General features: G+C 43.4%; 1 protein-coding gene across 4 annotated transcripts in view; it reads right to left on the bottom strand.

Annotated features, from left to right (window-relative positions):
- Positions 1-653: 653 nt before the first annotated feature.
- The window catches only part of LOC141273703 (poly(ADP-ribose) glycohydrolase-like), a 133438-nt gene continuing 113626 nt past the window's right edge, over positions 654-20465 (bottom strand). For all 4 annotated transcript variants that reach the window (XM_073685958.1, XM_073685960.1, XM_073685961.1 and 1 more), the window contains 2 exons: positions 2016-2144; positions 654-1475 (listed from right to left, as the gene is read on the bottom strand). In XM_073685958.1, the coding sequence (XP_073542059.1) occupies positions 1369-1475; positions 2016-2144 (236 nt within the window). In that variant the 3' untranslated portion in view covers positions 654-1368. The remainder of the gene's footprint in view (positions 1476-2015; positions 2145-20465) is intronic.

The raw sequence follows: 20465 nt of genomic DNA, 5'->3' as shown, positions 1-20465 counted from the left end.
GGCATCTGTCAATTCAGCAGTCTTCCCCATGATTGTGGAGCCTACTGAAAGACTAGGGAACCTTTTTAAACACTTACGAAGCCTTTGTGTTTTTTGTTAATAATTTTAATTTACTGAGATAATGACTTTTGTGTTTTCATTGGCTGTAAGCCATAATCATCAATATTAACATAAATAAACACTTGAAATAGATCACCGTTTGTAATGACTATATAATAGAGTTTCACTTTTTGTATGGAAAAACGGAAATAAATTAACTTTTTGATCATATTCTAATTTAGTAAGATGTACCTGTAGATAGAAGGGAGATAGCTGGCTGGGTAATTTTTCGTGGGCAAGACAAAATGTTTATATAGCATGATTTACAGATCACCTATTTATCCCAAATGGGATCAAATTGTACATGGATCATTTAAGCTCTTATATATCTTCTCATAAATAGGTGCTCAAAACTTTACGGAATATTCCATTAGAACTGCCTACTCCAGGTTTGGACCCAATGAAATGCCTCGAGTCCTTTGCCATGTGGTCTGGCATGTCAACGTATTCTGTTGTCCAAAATATCCAGTTGTACTCATGCTGCAGTCCCTCACATTAGAGCATACGTATGGATGACAAACGTTCAGATAATCCCACTACAAATAAACACAAAATAACTTGCATTCTTATATTTTATTAATTATCCGTACTGATTACTTGGAATCAAGTGTAAATATTCCGTTTTCATAAAACTCAACAGCATGTGCAAGTCCAACCATAGTTTACTTCCCAAGTGAATGGTGTTAACACTTGCACTTGAGAGCTAAGCCATGTGCACTGTAGTGATGCACTAGTTTATCCAAATGATCGTTCACAAGGAAGGAGAGGAGTCCGCAGGCACTACTGGCAAGTTACCACTCCAGTGATATCAGGAGCCACCAATAGTTCAGGGAGTGATTAAAAAAAAAAATTTCAACTATCTTAATCTGTCTTCAGGACTAGTGAATTTAGAACTTGCCCCATTGTGGTCGTATCAAATGGATGAAGCAGTGTCAGTTTCTACAACCACATATAATATGGACATTCAGTGGTTGGCACAGCACAGTTATGTATTGTCCCTTATAAGAATCTAAAAATAATTATGAAATTTGAAATAAGAAAAATCAATGGAAAAAAATCTTCCAATCAAGCATAACACGTCTTAAAATCGTAATAGAAACACAGCCCTAAGAGGATCTCGTTTGAAAAGCACAGAAGACTAAATTGCACTGTTATATACACTGGTTATACTAGTCCGTATATTACACCCAGCAGTTCAAACAGGTTAATAAAGTGGAAGAGAGCAAAGCAATGACTTTTGCCATAAGAGTCCTTTGCACCAGGTCTCGGTTAACATTTGTTGCAAATGAACGAATACAACTTTGTCTCTGGTCTTGGCGTAGAACAATTTTTGCATACTTCGCCATAATACCTAAGCAGCAGCTTGTAGATGTCACCTGAAAAAAAACAAAAATGCAAAATATAAATACCAGTATAGTTAAAGCAAAACTAACACTACAGATCGAAGCAAACATTGATTTACACCTCTACTTTTAAAGCCAAATGTTTGTGTATTGCAAGGCAATAAATGTGATCCTATGGGCAAGGTTTCTGCCAATCAGGGGATCCACTGTTGGATTTTAGTAGGTCGTTCCAACAGCTCCTAGTAAAGTCTGCACATGCATCGAGACATTTCCTATTTAGGTTCGAGTGTAGATCAACCGCTGTCTAACACCTGAATATACAGGCAGGGTGCAGGAGTGGCCAGCAACAAGACATGTCTCCTGCACTAGCAGGATCACATGCTTTTAACAAACTATGACAATAGTTGTTGCATCCCAGTCACACGCAAGGAAAGGGAGGAGCAAAGAAATCATTCTGCTCCCACGTTCACCAGGATTGATGTGCAGCACATTACTACCATCTATACAGGGACTACATCTGATCACCAGATTAGAAATGTGCGATTTGTGGAAATCAATATGTAAAGTACTCACCAACAGTTTTATCCTTCTCAACAAGGTAGTCGTGCATTCTGTAAACCTCATGCATTAACTCCTTGTCACCAAATGTGAAATACACAACATCTCGCCCAGTCTCTGCAGCGGCCAGAAGCTGAATTAAGGCTGAAATTGAAATGAGTAAGAAATTAGAATTATGTACATGACAGTTAACAGAACATGGCTTGTTAAGGGAAGCTGCAGCAAAATGTTTTGGATTGGATTTTCTACTATTTCTGGCAACACAGCACAGTGAGTATTAGCATGAACTTTCCTAAAAACCCAATAATGTAGTTTTAAATATACAGTTAAATCTAAACATCCCAGAACATACTGGAAATCCTTCTATGTAGCGGAGGAAAGTTGTATCCTAAATGTAAGGTGTGACGACACAACAGACGTAAATTCAGTAAGCCAGAAGAAATACGCTATTATCTTTATGTTGACTTTTGAATTCATGTGTTTTTCTTTGGTTGGTCAAGAAGCCCAGAATATTATTTGTATAAGCCTGGATATTGACACTCGAGTTGATATTTACTGCAACTTATTGTCTGCTAGCTTTGCAAGACAGGGACGCAGGGTCTTTGAACAATGGATGTTTGCTAAATATGCTGATTAACCATTGTGTGGCCCTGTGGCTTGTTGACTCGCAAAACTGTGGAGGACAAACTATGCAGATCGATTAAATGCTCAAACAATGAGAAATAAACTTATTCACCTCCCCCGACCAGTGGAATAATGTCTTAAACGACAGTTGTAAACTACAAAAAGGGGAATATGCCTCTGTATCAAGTCTTTTACAAAACTGCAGCCAGGAACACTCTACGTGACAGCTCTATAGGACACCATAGCTCCATCAAGAGGGACACAGATTTTGATTCTACAGAATGCCAGCTTAAGGGACCACGGCCCTGGTTGGATTAATACAGATCAGCTCCATTGATCATCACTGACACTATGGAGAGGTTTGGAGAAGCCAGGATTGTGACCCTCCGGTCACCTGGCCCCATGGAGATGTTTGGGGTAGCCAGGTTGGGACCCTCCGGTCACCTGGAAACCATGGATATGTTCGGAGAAGCCAGGTTGGGACCCTTTGGTCTCCTGGCCATGTACCTCAATGGACTGTCGGCTTCCTAAGCTTGTCGTTACCTTCTCCTTGTGGGTGCCCCTCCAAAAGTGGGGTGCCACTGGGTGGAGTAGTCGGCCCTGAAAGCCCTTGGAGTCGCTGCTGCTTTAATTCTGGAGAGTCAGCGGAAGGGTGAGACTCTGTAATTTTACACCATATTGGGTATTTTGCTGGGACTGTTCTATATAGTTGTTTGTTTGGTGGTTCAATAAATTGTTCACACTGTTTTATCCTCACCCTGTGTTGTCTGAATAACATTCTGCCCACGGGAGACCCCCGTGTCTTCACATAAGGCCACTGAGTGTATCAATGAGAGTCAAAGAAAATATAGGGTTAGAATGACATTTAATTTATTTGATTTAATCCCCATAAAAATGTGTTTTGTTTTTTTCCCTTGCGCTTTCTGAAACACATTAGTCCAGCATATGCTGCGTGACAACTTGTCATGGTAGACACTAGAATACACTTCCAACCTGTTTTCCAGTTTCTAAATGGAAAAATAAGACTAGTAACATTATCCTCTTATTGATGAGGAAATGTTGATTTCCAGACTAGTATTTAATGAGATTTTAATGTTGCACATTTTCTGCAGCATATCTGCACCTACAATATAAATTATGTTACTTGCATTTTTTTCATTGCATTTTTTTTTACATGCATTTTTATTGAACTTTCAAAGCAGTCTGTCATCAAAAGATGTAACAAATGAGCCTGTGAGTATCTGAAAACATTGCGGAGATACTTTAGAGAGGTTATAAGCCTACAGGAAGCTTGTTTTAAAGTCATCTTAGAGACTTTTTTTTGTTATTTTACTGGTATGCATCACACTTATTTTATTCCAAATCACACAGTCACGACCCAGCCAGAGATATCATGGGCTAAAATGAGAATCGGTAGTGACAGCTGCAGACTAGTAATGAGCGAGAGACAGACAGACTGACTATCTCTACATGTGTGACAGCTGACAAACAGCCGTGACACGTGCAGGCGCGGCGACATTAAAAGAAATGCAGAGCACGCCAAAATACTCGGCGAGCACCCACGCTCACTCATCACTACTGCAGACACATGCAGCCTTCCCTTTAACTACTGGTATCTCAGGTCGAGTCAAGCATACAGTGGCCACTCTGATCTCAGCTTCAAAATTAACCCTGGATCAGCAGGATGCGATTGTGCTCCTAATAGATAGGACGTAGCTCATACATACTACAGAATTGTCACTTTGCAGTGACGTATGGGATAAGTGGTTGTTTCTTCAGTTGCGAATTTTACCTGAAAAAAATCCATAAGTAAAGTCTCCAGCTTTTCTGCACCGTTTTAAACGCACCATAAAGTATTCCAAAAAAGCTGGGCAGGAGTAAATGCCTAATGAATATTTATGAGCAGTCATTTAAGAAAAATAAAACAAATGTAATTTTTGAAGACCATAATATTTGAACATAAAAATATTTGCGCTACATAAGGGTTATTATATCATATCAGTCCATAAAGATTTGTGCACAGGCCACGTATTAATAGCACAAAAAATGAAAATGTGCCGATTCTCATAACTCCAGACACCGTGGATCAAGGCTGCAGGGAAATCGCTCCCCACAACTTGATTTGTCCGGTCTGCTCTTCATTAGTCTGAGCCTCGGTGTACAAGGTGTCAGTGCGTTCTACAATCTTCTCCATACCACTTCCCTGGGACGGCTTGTTGAACAGCTTTTACCTGAAGGGCAAATCAATCATCAGTTTCTTTCTCTGAAAAAGAGGATTTACAGCCCGGTGTAGTAAATGTATTAGGAGGATAATATTATTGTGGCTATCTGATTTCTCGCACTGATGTTGGTCAGGGCTCTGAATATATATTTTGCGTACCTCTCAATATTAATACATCATACATGTGCATTAAAAAAAAGTGTTAGGGCAACTAAAAGCCAAGAAAACATAAACCTAAATCAAGAAGGCAAAATAGGATTATGAATAATATACATGCGCAAGCTGTAGCAAACTTTAATGGGGCGGACATATTGGGGACACTCTTTTCCTGTCCTCATCATCTGCATAGAAAGTGCTGCAAGAAGTGGGCTCTAGTATATAAGGAGGACATCTCTGCCACTGCTCTAGTAGAGCGAAAAGGGAACGGGTGACCTGCAGGACAGGTTAGCAAACTTGGGGTTATAGAGTGTGGAAAAGCAAAGGCTTAGGGCCAATTACAATGTACAAACGTGAATGGACAGTATACAGATCTGTCTAATGGTCTTACACCTATGCCTGTGATGGGGACAAGAGGCATCCTCTACGTTTAGAGGAAAGAAAGTTTCATTACAATCACAGACTGTGAAACACTTGGCCACATGAGGTTTATGATGACAGTCTGTCATGACCTTGCTGCCTCTGACCCAGTTTACACAGCAAAGCAGATAAGGGATCTGAAGCATGCAGGAAATGCAATCCTAAGGGGTGAAGTGTAGATAGTCACTTAAAAACCTGATCTAACTACACCATTTTTTTTATGATGCACCAAAAATCTTGAGTACATTATCTACTTGGTACCTTGCATGAGAAGTGTTATTTATGTGTGTGTATGTATCAATGTGTAGCTCAAAGTACAGATGTGCACAATACATTGCATTTATCACAAATATTGTTGGGGCTACAACGGTTCTCTAATATTTGCATCTGCTTAGGATAAGATAAATGGCATTTCCTCATCAGCGAGATTGATATATCATGATGAAACAAACACTGGGAGAAAGACTTATTTAATCAGGCAATTAATTTAGCCAGGCTTCATCACACTCATTTTATCACCAGTTATAATGAACGCAATAGGAATGGGCGGGAAAGGCTGCCTGCCATTTATCTTGATCAGATTAGACTAGAACACTGGAATTAATAAAATAAGACATTCATAAGAGAGAGTCCTCAATTACACTTTACAATATTTATTCCTATGAGATTTAGCATATAGCTGTAAACTATGATTTTCCATTCATTAACCCCTTAAATCTATATGACATACATATTTGTCATGTGCACGTCCCTTTGTGCACCATAACAAAGGCAAGTCATGTTTGCATGGTACACAGCTTTACTGGGTAATAGGTTGTATGGACCACAAAATGATGCCGCTGACAAATACAACTCAGCCAGCAGAAAATAAGCTGTAGTACTGCTGCATTGATGAAAGGAATAAAAATATATAAATGGCTCCTGAAATGTAATGATGGAAGAAAAAAAAAAAGGAGCTCTCAATGGAGGAGAAACAGACCATCATTAGGCTGAAAAAAAAGTAATCATCAGAGATAGCAAAACTGTTAGGAGCGGCCAAAACAGTATGCTACATTCCGCCAAAAAAAAGTACTGGTGAGATTGGAAACTCAAAAGGGCCAGGATGTCCACAGAAGACAACAGTGATGGATGATTACAGAATCCTTTCCATGATGAAGAAAAAACCCCTTCACAACATCCACCCAAGTGAAGAAGTACCGTACTTTTCAGACTAAAAGACACATCAGACCATAAGACACACCTGGGTTTTAGAGGAGGAAAATAACAAAAAAAATAATTGAAGCAAAGAATGTGGTCATGATGCACTGTTATGGAAGGGGATGAGGGGAGTCTGCTGCTGACACTTTTATAGGGGTAATATTCCCCATCCTGGAATATATATGGCCTCCATCCCATGGCCATCCTGGCATACGTGGCCTCCATCCCATGGCCATCCTGGTATACGTAGCCTCCATCCCATCCCCATCCTGGTATACATGGCCTTCATCCCATCCCCATCCTGGTATACATGGTCTCCATCCCATCCCCATCCTGGTATACATGGCCTCCATCCCATCCCCATCCTGGTATACATGGTCTCCATCCCATCCCCATCCTGGTATACATGGCCTCCATCCCATCCCCATCCTGGTATACATGGTCTCCATCCCATCCCCATCCTGGTATACATGGTCTCCATCCCATCCCCATCCTGGTATACATGGTCTCCATCCCATCCCCATCCTGGTATACATGGTCTCCATCCCATCCCCATCCTGGTATACATGGTCTCCATCCCATCCCCATCCTGGTATACATGGTCTCCATCCCATCCCCATCCTGGTATACATGGCCTCCATCCCATCCCCATCCTGGTATACATGGCCCCACCCTCACGCCGCACACACAAAAAAAAAAATATATACTCATTTTTCCTCATCTCCCTTGCAGCGCTATGTTCGGTTCTGATGGCAGCAGCTGATTTCAGCATGTAAGCAGAGCATGATATCACTGCCACTGCCATGCACTCCCATAAGCCGAGGTCAGCTGCCGGAATATTCACTGCTCCCCACGCCCGAGACTATGGGTGTGGGGAGCAGTGAATATTAAGTTTCTTTATTAGCGGGCACATTGTTAAATGTAGCAATGATGGTAAGATGAAAAGTATGGAGAAGGCTTGGAATGGCTCATGATCCAAAACACACCAGATCCTTTGTAAAACATGATGGAGGCAGTGTGATGACATGGATATGCATGTGGCTTCCAATGACACTGGGTCACTAGTGCTTATTCATTATGTGACTGAAGACAGAAGCAGCCAGATGAATTCTGAAGTGTACAGGGCCATACTTTCTGCTCCGATTTAACCAAATGCAGCAAGGTTGATTAGACGGCGCTTCACAGTACAGATGGACAATGACCCAAAACATACTGCAAAAGCAACCCTGGAATTTAAGGCAAATACGTGGAATATTCTGCAATGGCTTAGTCAATCACCAGATCTCAACCCCATCAAGCATGTATTTCACATGCACAAGAGAAAACTTGAGGCATAAAGACCCACAAACAAGCATGCTCTGAAGTCACTGCAATAAACGCCTGGCAAACTATCACAAAGGAGGAAACCCAACGTTTGGTGATGTCCATGGCTTCCAGACTTCAGGCAGTTATTGCCTGCAAAGGATTCTCTACAAAGTATTAAAAATAAACATTTTATTTATGGTAAAGTTAAATTTGCTTCGTAGAAAAACAGTTGCAATTCCAAAACGTTTCACAGGATATTTTTGTTCAACCTCTTTAATTAAACCTGAAAGTCTACACTTTATCTCAGTTGTTTCATTTTAAAACTATTAAAATGAAAGAAAAAAAAAATTGGCATGAAGAGGCCAAATCATGAAGATTCGGTCACTGGCCAAATATTTCTGGACCCAATTGTAAACATTATATTTGCTTTGTTTTAAGGACAAAAAATGGGCAAGCCCTTGAGGGGTTAGAGGCAACCTGTCATCAGGATATTCTACCCCTGACTAAACGCATGTGTGTAAATGCCCTTTAATGCTCACTAAATCCATATCTTTGCTTGTAGTATTTCGTTTGGAAGTTGTAAAGAGATCCAGCCTTGAAGTTTTAATTGCAAGTGAAGGGCGCGGACTTTGCACTACCAGATCTACTGCCCCTGGACCCTGACAGACAGGTCACTTCTCTCAGTGACCTACCTATTCTGCCTGTGCAGGCGTTGCCTTACTCGGGGTTGTCTTACGCATGTGCAGTAAGCTCCTGATGATGTTGCAAGAGCTGGACTATCGATCTGAGCATGCACAACCCTCCTTTGGGGAGAAAGCCCTGAGTAAAGACTATGCAAGGCAGGGGAGGACAGAGAAAAGGAAGAGAGGATTGAAGTGCATTGTTCATCCACTGCACTTGCAATTAAAACTTCAAGGCTGGATTTCTCTACAATTTCCAAATGAATAGGGTTTCCACTACTCGGACATCACGTTCCTCAATCTGAGTGTTTGCCCCATTAAAATAAAAACACCTATATTCACCTCCCGCGCAGGCAAAGTTCCAGCGGTATTGGCACTTGTTTGAGGTTGTTACATCACATCAGCCGTGCGCCCAATCAGCGCCGGCTTCACTGTTGTACGTATTGAACATCAACAGAATGTCAGGGCTGCGGCTGTTCTTTGACTTCCTGTTGATGTTCAATACGTCCAAAGGCGAGGACAGTGACGCCAGCACAGATTGGGTGCAGGGCTCATGTGACGTAACAACCTCACATGGGCCTCGGGAGAGCAAGTGCCGACACCGCTGGAATGGCGCCAGCACGGGTGGAGAGTATGCAGGTTTTTATTTTAACGGGGCAAACTCAAACCGAGAAGGTGTTGTCCAATTAGTGGACCTCATTAAATCGATCCATTGCTTGTAGTATTTAAAAAGCATTAGATGGCCTTTACACACATGCCTTTAGTTAGGGGTCTAATTTCCTAATGATAGGTTCCCTATAAAAAACAAAACAACCTCCCTCTTGGCATGGTAGTTTGCTACAGTGTACCAGTGCAGGTAAAAAAGTGCAAGGTACACAAAGATAGTTTACTACAGTTTTACCCAGTTTGTACAAACAAAATTATCAGTCTCTGTTCACACTGCAGATTTAGCCCATCTTTGCATATGTTTCTTTTTACAGTCGGAGGGTCAAAAATAAGAAATTTTTACTCCTTTTTATATCAGTTTTGGTTGAAAATGGCATACGAAAATAGAATTAGACTTACCGGTAATTCGGTTTCCGATAACCCTCCACGACAACACCATAGGAGGATGTCACCCCACCCTAATAGGGACAGGAAACACAAAGAGGTCATATAGCCCCTCCCTCACCCTCCCTCCAGTGTTTTTATAAAGGACCACACAAGAATGAATGCTTCAAATTATATTTATTCTTATTCAAATTAAATGTTTTTTTGGCTAACCAAGCCAGGGACGGGAATTATCCGTGTTGTCGTGGAGGGTTATTAGAAACCGAATTACCGGTAAGTCTAATTCTATTTTCTCCAATAACCCCCCAGGACAGCATCAAAGGAGGAGTACCAAACACTCATGTTTAGGAATGGACAATGGCCTGAAGCACTTTCCGCTCAAAGGCCAAGTCTTTAATGGACATTAAATTAAGTTTGTAATGCTTGGTGAAAGTATGGAACGAGGACAAGGTAGCTGCTCTACATATCTGCTCGAGGGAAGCGTTAGCCTTCTCTGCCCAGGAGACGGACATGGCTCTAGTAAACTGTGCTTTCAGCTTCTCTGGTAGTGAGATTTTGGATCTGATATGATTCTACAATTGCTTTCTTGATCCAACTAGCAATGGTACACTTCGAGACTTTATTTCCTCTGTTCTGACCAGATGGCTGAATAAAGAGGTTCTGATCCTTCCTCCAGGCCTCTGTTTTTTGGAGGTAGTGAAGAACGACCCGCCTTAAGTCCAAAGAATGGAATTCTTCTTCGGGTTCTGACAGAAGGAGAGCAGGATTATCTCCTGTGATCTATGAAAGTCTGAGACCACTTTTGGTAAGAAAGATGGGTCTAGTTGTAGAATAATCCCATCATCCAGAATTCTCAAATAAGGGTCATTCACTAAGAAAGCCTGGATTTCTCCCACTCTCCTGGCCGTGGTAATCGCTACTAAAAAAGTTGTTTTCCAAGCTAACTTCTCCAGCTCTATTGAGGCCAAAGGTTCAAACGGTAGTAGTGTCAGACCTTTAAGGACGATATTAAGATCCCAGGAGGGAACGTGGTTGATTAATCTGGGACGAAGATGAGCAGCTGCTGTCATGAACCTTTTTACCCATCGATGTTCGGCCAGGCTTTGGTCAAAATAGGCACTTAGCGGCGCGATCTGTACCTTGAGGGTGCTGAGTTTAAGGCCTTTTTCCAGCCCCTCTTGTAGGAAATCCAAGATCTGGGTCATGTCATGTCAGGATGCCGAAGATCTGGCGTATTTGGTTTATACCATTTTAGGAAAGTCTTCCATATTTTGCTGTATATGGAGTTTGTTATTTGTTTCCTACTTCTTTGTAAGGTATGAATTACTCGGTCTGAGACATTTGGCTTTCAGGATTGTGAACTCAGAAGCCAGGCTGCTAGATGGAGGTTCTCTGGATCTGGATGGAGTATTGGACCCTGATGGAGAAGGTTTTTGATTGCTGGCAGAATGAGGAGTCCTTCTATGCTTAAGACTGTTCAGTGCACAGAACCAGCTCCTTTTTGGCCAAAGTGGAGCCATCAAGATTATCTTGACCTCCTCGGTCCTTACTTTCTGTAAGGTCTCGAGTAGCAATGGAATGTGGGGGGAAAGGCAAAAGCTAGATGGAAACGCCATGGGTGAGCGAATGCATCTATCCCCAAGCATACGTCATCTGGATGTAGGGAGAAGTATTTTTCTGCCTTGGCATTTTGGCGTCTTGCAAAAAGGTCTACCTCCAGATGACCCATCTGATCAGCATGTGGAAAATGTCTGAGTTCAGTTCCTATTCCCCGGATGGATATTCCTTCTGCTCAGAAAATCGGCCTGGATGTTGTCTGAGCCTTTTATGTGCAGACCTGATAAGGAACGAAGATGTCTTTCTGCCCAGAAGAATATTCTTGAGGAGATACCTTTTAGATTCTCGTACCTTGTACTCCCTAGATGGGAAAGGTGAGCTACGGTAGTCATATTGTCTGAATAGACCTTTACGTGTATGCCCGCAATGATTGAAGCCGATATTTTGAGTGCCTCCTCCACTGCCTTTAATTTCGTGGAAGTTGGATGGTTGTCTGCTTGTCTCTTCTGTCCAGACCCCTTGGAAGGGGGTCTGGGCGACGACGGCTCCCTATCCAGTCTTGCTGGCGTTTACTGTGACTGTTATCAGAGGGAACTGAGTCCATGGAACCCCTCTTCTTAGGTTTCTTGGGCTGAGCCACCATGACAGGGATGTCTTCACATAATGAGGGATCATGATCTTCCTGTTTAGGGAGTCAAGGGATCCGTCCCCACTGTGCGAGAATATAGGTTTGCAACACCCTGGTGTGAACTTGAGCCCAGGCTACGGATTGGATGCAGGCTGTCATGGAGCCGAGGTGTGAGGTTCTGAGACTTTCTATCATGGTTTTTTTATGTTGTGCTTAGATCTTGTTTTTTCCCTGCAGCCATCTTGCTTTCTGTTTTGTGCATCCATTTTGCCCTCAGTTGTAATGGAGTCTTCAGCCTCTATGTCTCCACCCTGTTTTTCTGCCATTTGCACTTAAGCAGCCTCAGCTGTTAGTTCAGTGCTTCTGAATCCTGTCTGCAGCCAGTCTGTAACATTGCTTCCTGAAGCCTCTGGACTAAGCTCTTCAGTCAGCTTCACTCTCTGAGGAATCCTCATAGTTTACCTGCCTGTCTGAAGTTCCCATTTATGGATCTGAGTCTTCTTACCTGCTGGATCACTGGACTACTGCTTAACTCAAAGGACTTCTCAGCACCCGTAAGAGAGACTTTGCTTATTGCTTAAAGACTGTCTTTTGTTGTTGTGCCTTTTGCAACTCCGGGGAATCCGGGGTTAATCCAGTTACACCAGGAGGTGTTCCCTTTTGCTCAGAGACTTGTATATTACTGTGCATCTGCTTGTATGACGTAATACGAGAATATTACTTTATCAAGACCTGTGTTTCTTGTACTTCCTTGCACTCATGCCAAGACTCCATATACACTGAATTCTAACACTTTACAAGATTCAGAAGCCATAAGATGGATTCAGCTGGGTCTGGGAGTACTGATGCCCGCATTAAGAAATTGTATGAGGTGACTAACTCAATCCTCACTGATTTGCAGACTTTAAAGGCGAACTTTGCAGGTCTGCAGGATCGTAGCGATCACAGCCTACAGGTGCTTGGTCAAAATTTTCGAGATTTCTGCACCCGGACTGAAGCTTTGGAGGAGTTAGTTCGTGCACCAGTTCCTACCCCGGTATCGGGCCTCCCCAAGTTACCACCTTTTCGCTTTGGCGGAGAACGAGAAAAATTCAGGGGATTCCTCAATCAATGCAAACTGTTTTTTGCCACCCAGGCATCACAATACCCTACTGACCGATCTAAGGTACTAACAATAATCATGCTTCTCACTGACAGGGCCCTAGCATGGGCGAACCCTTTGATTGAGACTAATGATGCATGTCTGGACGATCTAAATACTTTCATATTGGCCCTGGGGCAAATGTTTGATGATCCCAATCGCAGTGCTACAGCAGAAGCTGCCATGCTAACCTTGCGTCAAGGTAAACGCTCAGTAGCAGAATATGCGCTGGATTTTAGGAGATGGGCCCTCGACACTACTTGGAATAGCTCCGCCAAGAAATCCATTTTCCGGAAGGGGTTGTCTTCTGAAGTTAAAGATGAGCTCGCCCGTGCTGACCCTCCCACTGCTTTGGGAGATTTCATCAATTTCTGCATCCGGATCGATGCCCGGCTTACGGAACGTAGACAGGAGAGATGGTCGGCAATTAATCGTGTTAACAGATACCTTCCTCCCTCTCCAACTAGAGACTTTGTTCCTCGGACTCCTCGAGAAGCTGAACCTGAACCCATGCAAGTGGACTCTCTACAGAAACGGGTCAGTGACGCACGTAAGGAGCATCGGTTGAAGGAGAATCTATGTTTCTACTGCGGTAAGTCTGGGCACTTCATTATAAACTGTCCCAGCCATTCCCGTAAGGCTACTGCTGCAGTTATACACTGTGAATGCTGTGAAAAGGGGTCTGTGATGGCGGCTCGGGAACTCTTGTCTGACCCGGCTGCACCTATAGATATTGACTATTCAGACTTAAACTCTGTCACATCTGAGCCTGATTCACATATCAATGCTGCAATTTTTCCGGTTTCCTCTGCTGTGTCTCGTCCGAACTGCAACAAAAACAGTTCTCATTGTCTTCTTTCTATTAAACTCTGGATTAATGCTGTTTGGGTGTCCACTTCAGCTATGATTGATTCTGGAGCTAGCGGCAATTTTATGGACATTTCCTTTGCCCAAAGACACGGAATACGTTCTGTGAAGAGGACAACCCCTATACAGATGGAGACAGTGGATGGTTCTCTGTTAAGTTCAGGACCCGTGGATCAGGAGACGGTACCCGTCAAGGTTTTCATGGGGAAAGGTCATCTATGCTCATCACTTCTCCACATTTCCCCATTATTTTAGGATTACCTTGGTTGCAGATTCAGAACCCTACAATAGATTGGGAAACCAAGGAGCTGCATTTCCCGGAGAAGAAGACAATTCCCGGGGTTATGTCTTGCTCCACTCCGGTAATTTCCACACCATCAGTCTTCAAGCTGCCGCCCATGTATAGTGAGTATGCTGACATCTGTGATAAGAAGAATGCTGACCAGCTTCCTCCCCACCGTCCCTATGACTGCCCAATTGAACTATTACCAGGTGCAGCAATACCCTTTGGTAATATTTACCCTCTGGCAGGCCCAGAACTAAAGGCGTTGAAAGACTATATCGATGAAAATCTAGCTAAAGGCTTTATACGTCCCTCTTCTTCCCCTGCAGGTGCACCCATCTTTTTTGTAAAGAAAAAGGACGGATCTCTTAGACCCTGTATAGATTATCGGGAGCTTAATAAGATCACCATCAGGAATCGCTACCCACTACCCTTGATCCCCGAATTGTTGGAGAGGGTACGACAGGCTAAGATTTTTACTAAATTAGATCTTCGTGGGGCCTACAATCTGGTCCGCATTAGGCCAGGTGATGAGTGGAAGACAGCTTTCAGGTCACGTTACGGACATTTTGAATATCAAGTCATGCCGTTCGGCTTATGCAATGCGCCAGCAACATTTCAACATTTAGCCAATGACCTCTTCAGGGATCTTTTGGATACATTTGTGGTGATTTATTTGGACGATATTTTAATTTTCTCTAATTCCATAGATGAACATCATGAACATGTGAGGACCGTCTTGGGACGTCTAAGAATGCACCGCCTCTATATCAAGCCTGAGAAATGCGAGTTTCATGTAACTAAGATCCAGTTTTTGGGGTACGTAATTTCTTCACAGGGAATAACCATGGATGTGAGGAAGACTCAGGCTATTCAGGACTGGCCAGTGCCCAGGAATGTGAAAGAGGTTCAGCGCTTCATCGGGTTTGCAAATTTTTACAGGCGTTTTATCAGGAACTTTTCTGAAATAGTGTCACCCATCACACAGCTGACCCGTAAGAAGTCTACCTTTGCCTGGACCTCTCAAGCCCAAGAAGCGTTCTCCCGTCTTAAGACCAGATTCACGACGGCACCCATCTTGGTGCACCCAGATCCTGAACTCGCTTTCATAATAGAGGTGGATGCTTCGGACTGTGCCATTGGAGCTATACTCTCCCAAAGGATAGGTGAGAACAGTATTTTACATCCTTGTGCTTTCTTTTCTCAGCGATTGTCGTCAGCAGAAAAGAACTATGACGTAGGGAACAGAGAACTGCTGGCCATTATTGCCGCCTTCAAGGAATGGAGACATCATCTTCAAGGAGCATCTCAGCAGATAGTTGTACTGACGGACCACCGCAATCTGGAATTCATTAGGTCGGCCAAGTGCCTGACCCCTCGTCAGGCCCGCTGGAGTCTTTTTCTAAATCAATTTAATTTCGTAATTTCCTATAGGCCTGGTTCCCGCAATGGAAAGGCCGATGCATTATCTAGGATCCACTCAATTGAGACCACTCCAATCATGACACCTAAGACCATTCTTCCTGATTCCAAGGTCCTGGGGGTGATCCATAATCAAGATTTACTAAACGACATTAAGGAAGCTTATCAACTGGATTCCTTGTTAGAACAACCTTCTAACGAGGTAAGTCTGACTTATAAGAATGGTGTGTGGATGCAGGGACAACGCTTGTATATACCTGAGACTGTCAGATTGAGAGTACTGCATTTAGTTCATGACTCTAAGATGGCGGGTCACAGAGGAAGTCTAAAGACTCAGGAGTTTCTATCCCGTTTCTTTTGGTGGCCCACCTACAGGAAGGATGTCCTAAATTATGTTGCTTCTTGTGAAATCTGCGCCAGATTCAAGACACCACGTTCCTCACCTACAGGTCTTTTGCAGCCCTTGCCCATCCCATCCCGCCCTTGGGGCTCAATTTCTATGGATTTCATTGTGGAATTGCCAAACTCTCAGGGGAAAAACTCCATTTTGGTGGTGGTGGATCGTTTGACAAAGGCAGCTCACTTTATTGCTTGTACCGGTTTACCTTCTGCCAAACAGACATCAGACTTAATCGTTCAAAATGTGTTTCGCCTACATGGAGTACCAGATGAAGTCATTTCTGATCGGGGGGTGCAATTCACTTCAAAATTTTGGCAGAGTTTCTGCGCTGCTTTAGACATTAAAGTTAATCTCTCTTCTGCATTTCACCCCCAGACAAATGGACAAACTGAACGCACCAATCAGACCCTGGAGCAATATCTCCGCTGCTTTATTTGCCATCTGCAGGATGATTGGGTGGATCTTCTCCCATTGGCTGAGTTTTCATATAATAACTCACAGAGCGCTTCCACAAAGCAATCTCCATTTTTTGCCAATTTAGGCTATCATCCTAACATTCTTCCTCGGTTTCCCATAGATACGCCTCTACCAGCTGTGGCCGACAGAATTTCTTCCCTACAACAAAATCTGGAGGTGTTAAAGGAGAATCTGGAATTAGCTCGGGAAAGGTATAAAAAAGCAGCCGATAAATTTCGAAAGCCAGCACCAGACTTCAAGGTAGGAGATTTAGTCTGGTTGTCAACCAAGAATTTGAACTTAAGAATTCCATCATCTAAACTTGGACAAAAGTACGTGGGTCCTTATAAGATTAACAAGATTATAAGTGCAGTGGCTTATCGTCTTCAACTTCCTAAATCTATGAGAATTCACCCAGTGTTTCACGTGTCTTTACTTAAGGCAGCAGTTCCTAATATATTTCTTGGACGGTCTCCTTCCCCTCCTGATCCAGTGTTGATCGATGGACAGGAAGAATTTGTGGTGGAAAAGATTCTGGACTCTAGGCTGCACAGAAATCGTCTCCAATACTTGATCAAATGGCAGGGCTACTCAGTGGAAGATAACTCTTGGGAACCAGTTGACAACATCAATGCCCCCCGTTTACTCCGCCAGTTCCATCAGAGGTACCCAGACAAACCTGGTTCGGAGCCGTCCGGAGGCCGTCCTCAAGGGGGGAGTAATGTGAGGTTCTGAGACTTTCTATCATGGTTTTTTTATGTTGTGCTTAGATCTTGTTTTTTCCCTGCAGCCATCTTGCTTTCTGTTTTGTGCATCCATTTTGCCCTCAGTTGTAATGGAGTCTTCAGCCTCTATGTCTCCACCCTGTTTTTCTGCCATTTGCACTTAAGCAGCCTCAGCTGTTAGTTCAGTGCTTCTGAATCCTGTCTGCAGCCAGTCTGTAACATTGCTTCCTGAAGCCTCTGGACTAAGCTCTTCAGTCAGCTTCACTCTCTGAGGAATCCTCATAGTTTACCTGCCTGTCTGAAGTTCCCATTTATGGATCTGAGTCTTCTTACCTGCTGGATCACTGGACTACTGCTTAACTCAAAGGACTTCTCAGCACCCGTAAGAGAGACTTTGCTTATTGCTTAAAGACTGTCTTTTGTTGTTGTGCCTTTTGCAACTCCGGGGAATCCGGGGTTAATCCAGTTACACCAGGAGGTGTTCCCTTTTGCTCAGAGACTTGTATATTACTGTGCATCTGCTTGTATGACGTAATACGAGAATATTACTTTATCAAGACCTGTGTTTCTTGTACTTCCTTGCACTCATGCCAAGACTCCATATACACTGAATTCTAACACTTTACACGAGGGCTGACATGGCAAATCTTAGGGATACCTTGTTTCGGGTCTTCAGATTCGTTATCTTGGATCTCAAAAATATTTGCTTGTCCTTTGGTAGGAAGGAGGTTTGTCTGGCGGAGTCTAATAGAACACCCAGGAACGTTTTTTCTGTGGCAGGACCAGGTCTGATTTTTGATGATTTATCAACCACCCTAGGGTGGTCAGGATTTGGATCGTCCTTTGCAGATCTTCCTGGAGTGATACCATCGAGGGACCTACTAGTAAGAAGTCGTCGAGGTAGGGAATGATGCAGATTTTCTCCTTCTTGATAGAAGCCACTACCTCTGACATAATTTTGGTAAAAATTCTTGGTGCTGTGGATATTCCGAACGGCAATACGTTGAATTGGAAATGTAGCATCTGATCCCCTTGAACCAATGCAAATCTTAGAAATTTTCGGTATGTTGGATGTATAGGGATGTGGTAGTATGCATCCTGTAAGTCGATGGTTGTCATCACAGATTCTTGTCCTATCAAGGAAACAGCTGATTTGATGGACTCCATCTTGAATCTTCGGTAGATGATGTACTGGTTTAAGGGTTTCAGATGTATTATTATTCTGTAAGTGCCGTTTGTTTGTTTTTTTATCATAAACAGGTGTGAATAGTGGCCTGTTAATCTTTCTGTTTTTTGGGACCGGTGAAATAGCTCATAAGGATAGAAGGTTTCTTAGGCCGGACATCAGGGCGGTTTTTAATCTCGGGGAGGTTAGACGAGTTATTCTTACTTTCCTTGGCAGATATGAGGAGAATTAGATCTTCACCCCTTCTTGAATTGCTTTCAAGACCCATTGACTGGAGCAAATGTTTCGCCATTGGGGAAGGTATTCGTGATTCGTCCCCCTACTAATCTGGCGTCACCGCTTTTGTAGTCGCTATGCTTTTGAGAAAAAAATATTTCTATCTTTCCGGTCCATCGACCGAACTTCCCCTTCCCCTTGTACTGAGGATTATGCTCCCGAGGGTGGCGAAAGGGGGTCTTCTTGTAGTGTTTGGGTTCTGGCAAGGATTTCTTTTTATCAGCTGCCTTCTCCAGGAGGTCGTCAAGGGCCTGGCCAAACATATAATCTCCCCGGAAGGGAATAGAACAGAGTTTTATTTTGGAGGCCACATCACCGTTCCAAGATTTCAGCCATAGTGGTCACCCTTGTGGAGTTTGATAGGACTGCTGCCCTGGCGGTTACTCTCACAGATCCCGCTGAAGCATCTGCCAGAAAGTCAGTGGCCTTCTGCAGTAAAGGAAGGGAAGCTTGTATCTCTTCTCTGGATGTGCCCATAGCCAGATGCTCTTCAAGTTGGTTGAGCCATCTTGACATGGATCGTGTAATACACATGGAGACTAGGTTTGTGTTCAGAAGGGCTGATGATGTTTCCCAGGATTTTTTGAGAAGGCTATCTATCTTGCGGTCCAGAGGATCCTTCAGTTGAGAAGAATTCTCGAATGGCAATGTTGTCTTTTTAGCGACTCTTGCCACTTGAATATCGACCTTTGGTATCTCGGTCCAACATTTTGAGGTTTCTTCATCTACCAGAAACCGATCTTTCAATTCTGTTGGTATATTCAGTCGTCTTTCTGGATTTTCCCATTCGTCCAGGATTAAGTCCTGAATGTTTTTATGTATTGGGAACACCATCTTTTTCTTTGAACGGAGACCACCAAACATCTGTTCTTGGACCGATCTAGTGGGCCTCTCTTCTTCCACCTTCATCGTTCTTCTTACCGCTGTGAGGAGGTCTTCCATAAATTCCGCTGAGAAATAATATTTCTTATTTTCCAGACCTTTCTCTGCTGGGCTAAGTTCACCTTCCTCTGAGGTCTTCTGGAAGGGATATCTCGTCCTGGGAGTCAGAGTTTCTTTTTTCTTCCAGAGAAATCTTCCTCTTCTTAGCCTTTGGAGGGGAATCAGAAGTGGATCGGGAGAAGGAGGCCAATTAGGATTGTATCTCTTCACGGACTATCCCCTTGATTTTGTCTATGAGAGACGACTGCTCTTCCCTAATAATTTTCTCCGTACATTTTTGGCATAGATATTTTTTGTTTGAAGAAGATAGCTTTTTTGCACATATAGCACACTTCTGGCTAGACTGGTGCAGGATCCTTGTCCCCCTAAAAAAGAGGGAGAAGGGTAATTAATTGTATCAATTTTAACCAGCACCTAGGAAAGGACCCCCAGTGCCAGAACTTATTGGGACTGGAATCGCGCTTGGCTCCGCAGACATGGAGAAGATAGATTCTCGACCATCCAGTGTATAATATACAAAACAGATTAGGTCCTACCTTAAAATGTCTTCTGTCCAGGGCTCTTATATAGGCGACTGGACTCAGTGCTCTCCCTCCGTTCCCTGGGGAGTGGGGTGGGGAAGCTCCTCCCCCTTGGTCCAAGTGTGATGCAGGAACACCTGCGATCACCTGCAGTTTTCTCCCTTATTTTTTTAGCCTTATGTGTGTGAGCGCGCGCGCCGTAAACGGACCGGAAGTAACCTCAGGGACCCTGTTCCGGCGTCCCATGTCACTTTCCGCCCGTTCCTAGGCTCTTGTGTTCCAGGGTGGAAAGCAGACCGGAAGTGACCTAATACGTCCACGTCACTTCTGGGATCCGGCGCGCGTCTCCTCCGCTCCGGAGGTCGGCTGAGAGTGGTGAGGAGCTGGGCTGGAGAGCTCGAGGAGGCC

Source organism: Phyllobates terribilis, unplaced genomic scaffold (genome assembly GCF_046119375.1).
Source record: "Phyllobates terribilis strain yellow unplaced genomic scaffold, ASM4611937v1 Scaffold_5__5_contigs__length_657084704, whole genome shotgun sequence".
NCBI classification, from domain to species: Eukaryota; Metazoa; Chordata; class Amphibia; order Anura; family Dendrobatidae; genus Phyllobates; species Phyllobates terribilis.
Note: the sequence above shows the minus strand (reverse complement) of the source record. Positions and strands in the feature narration are given on the sequence as shown.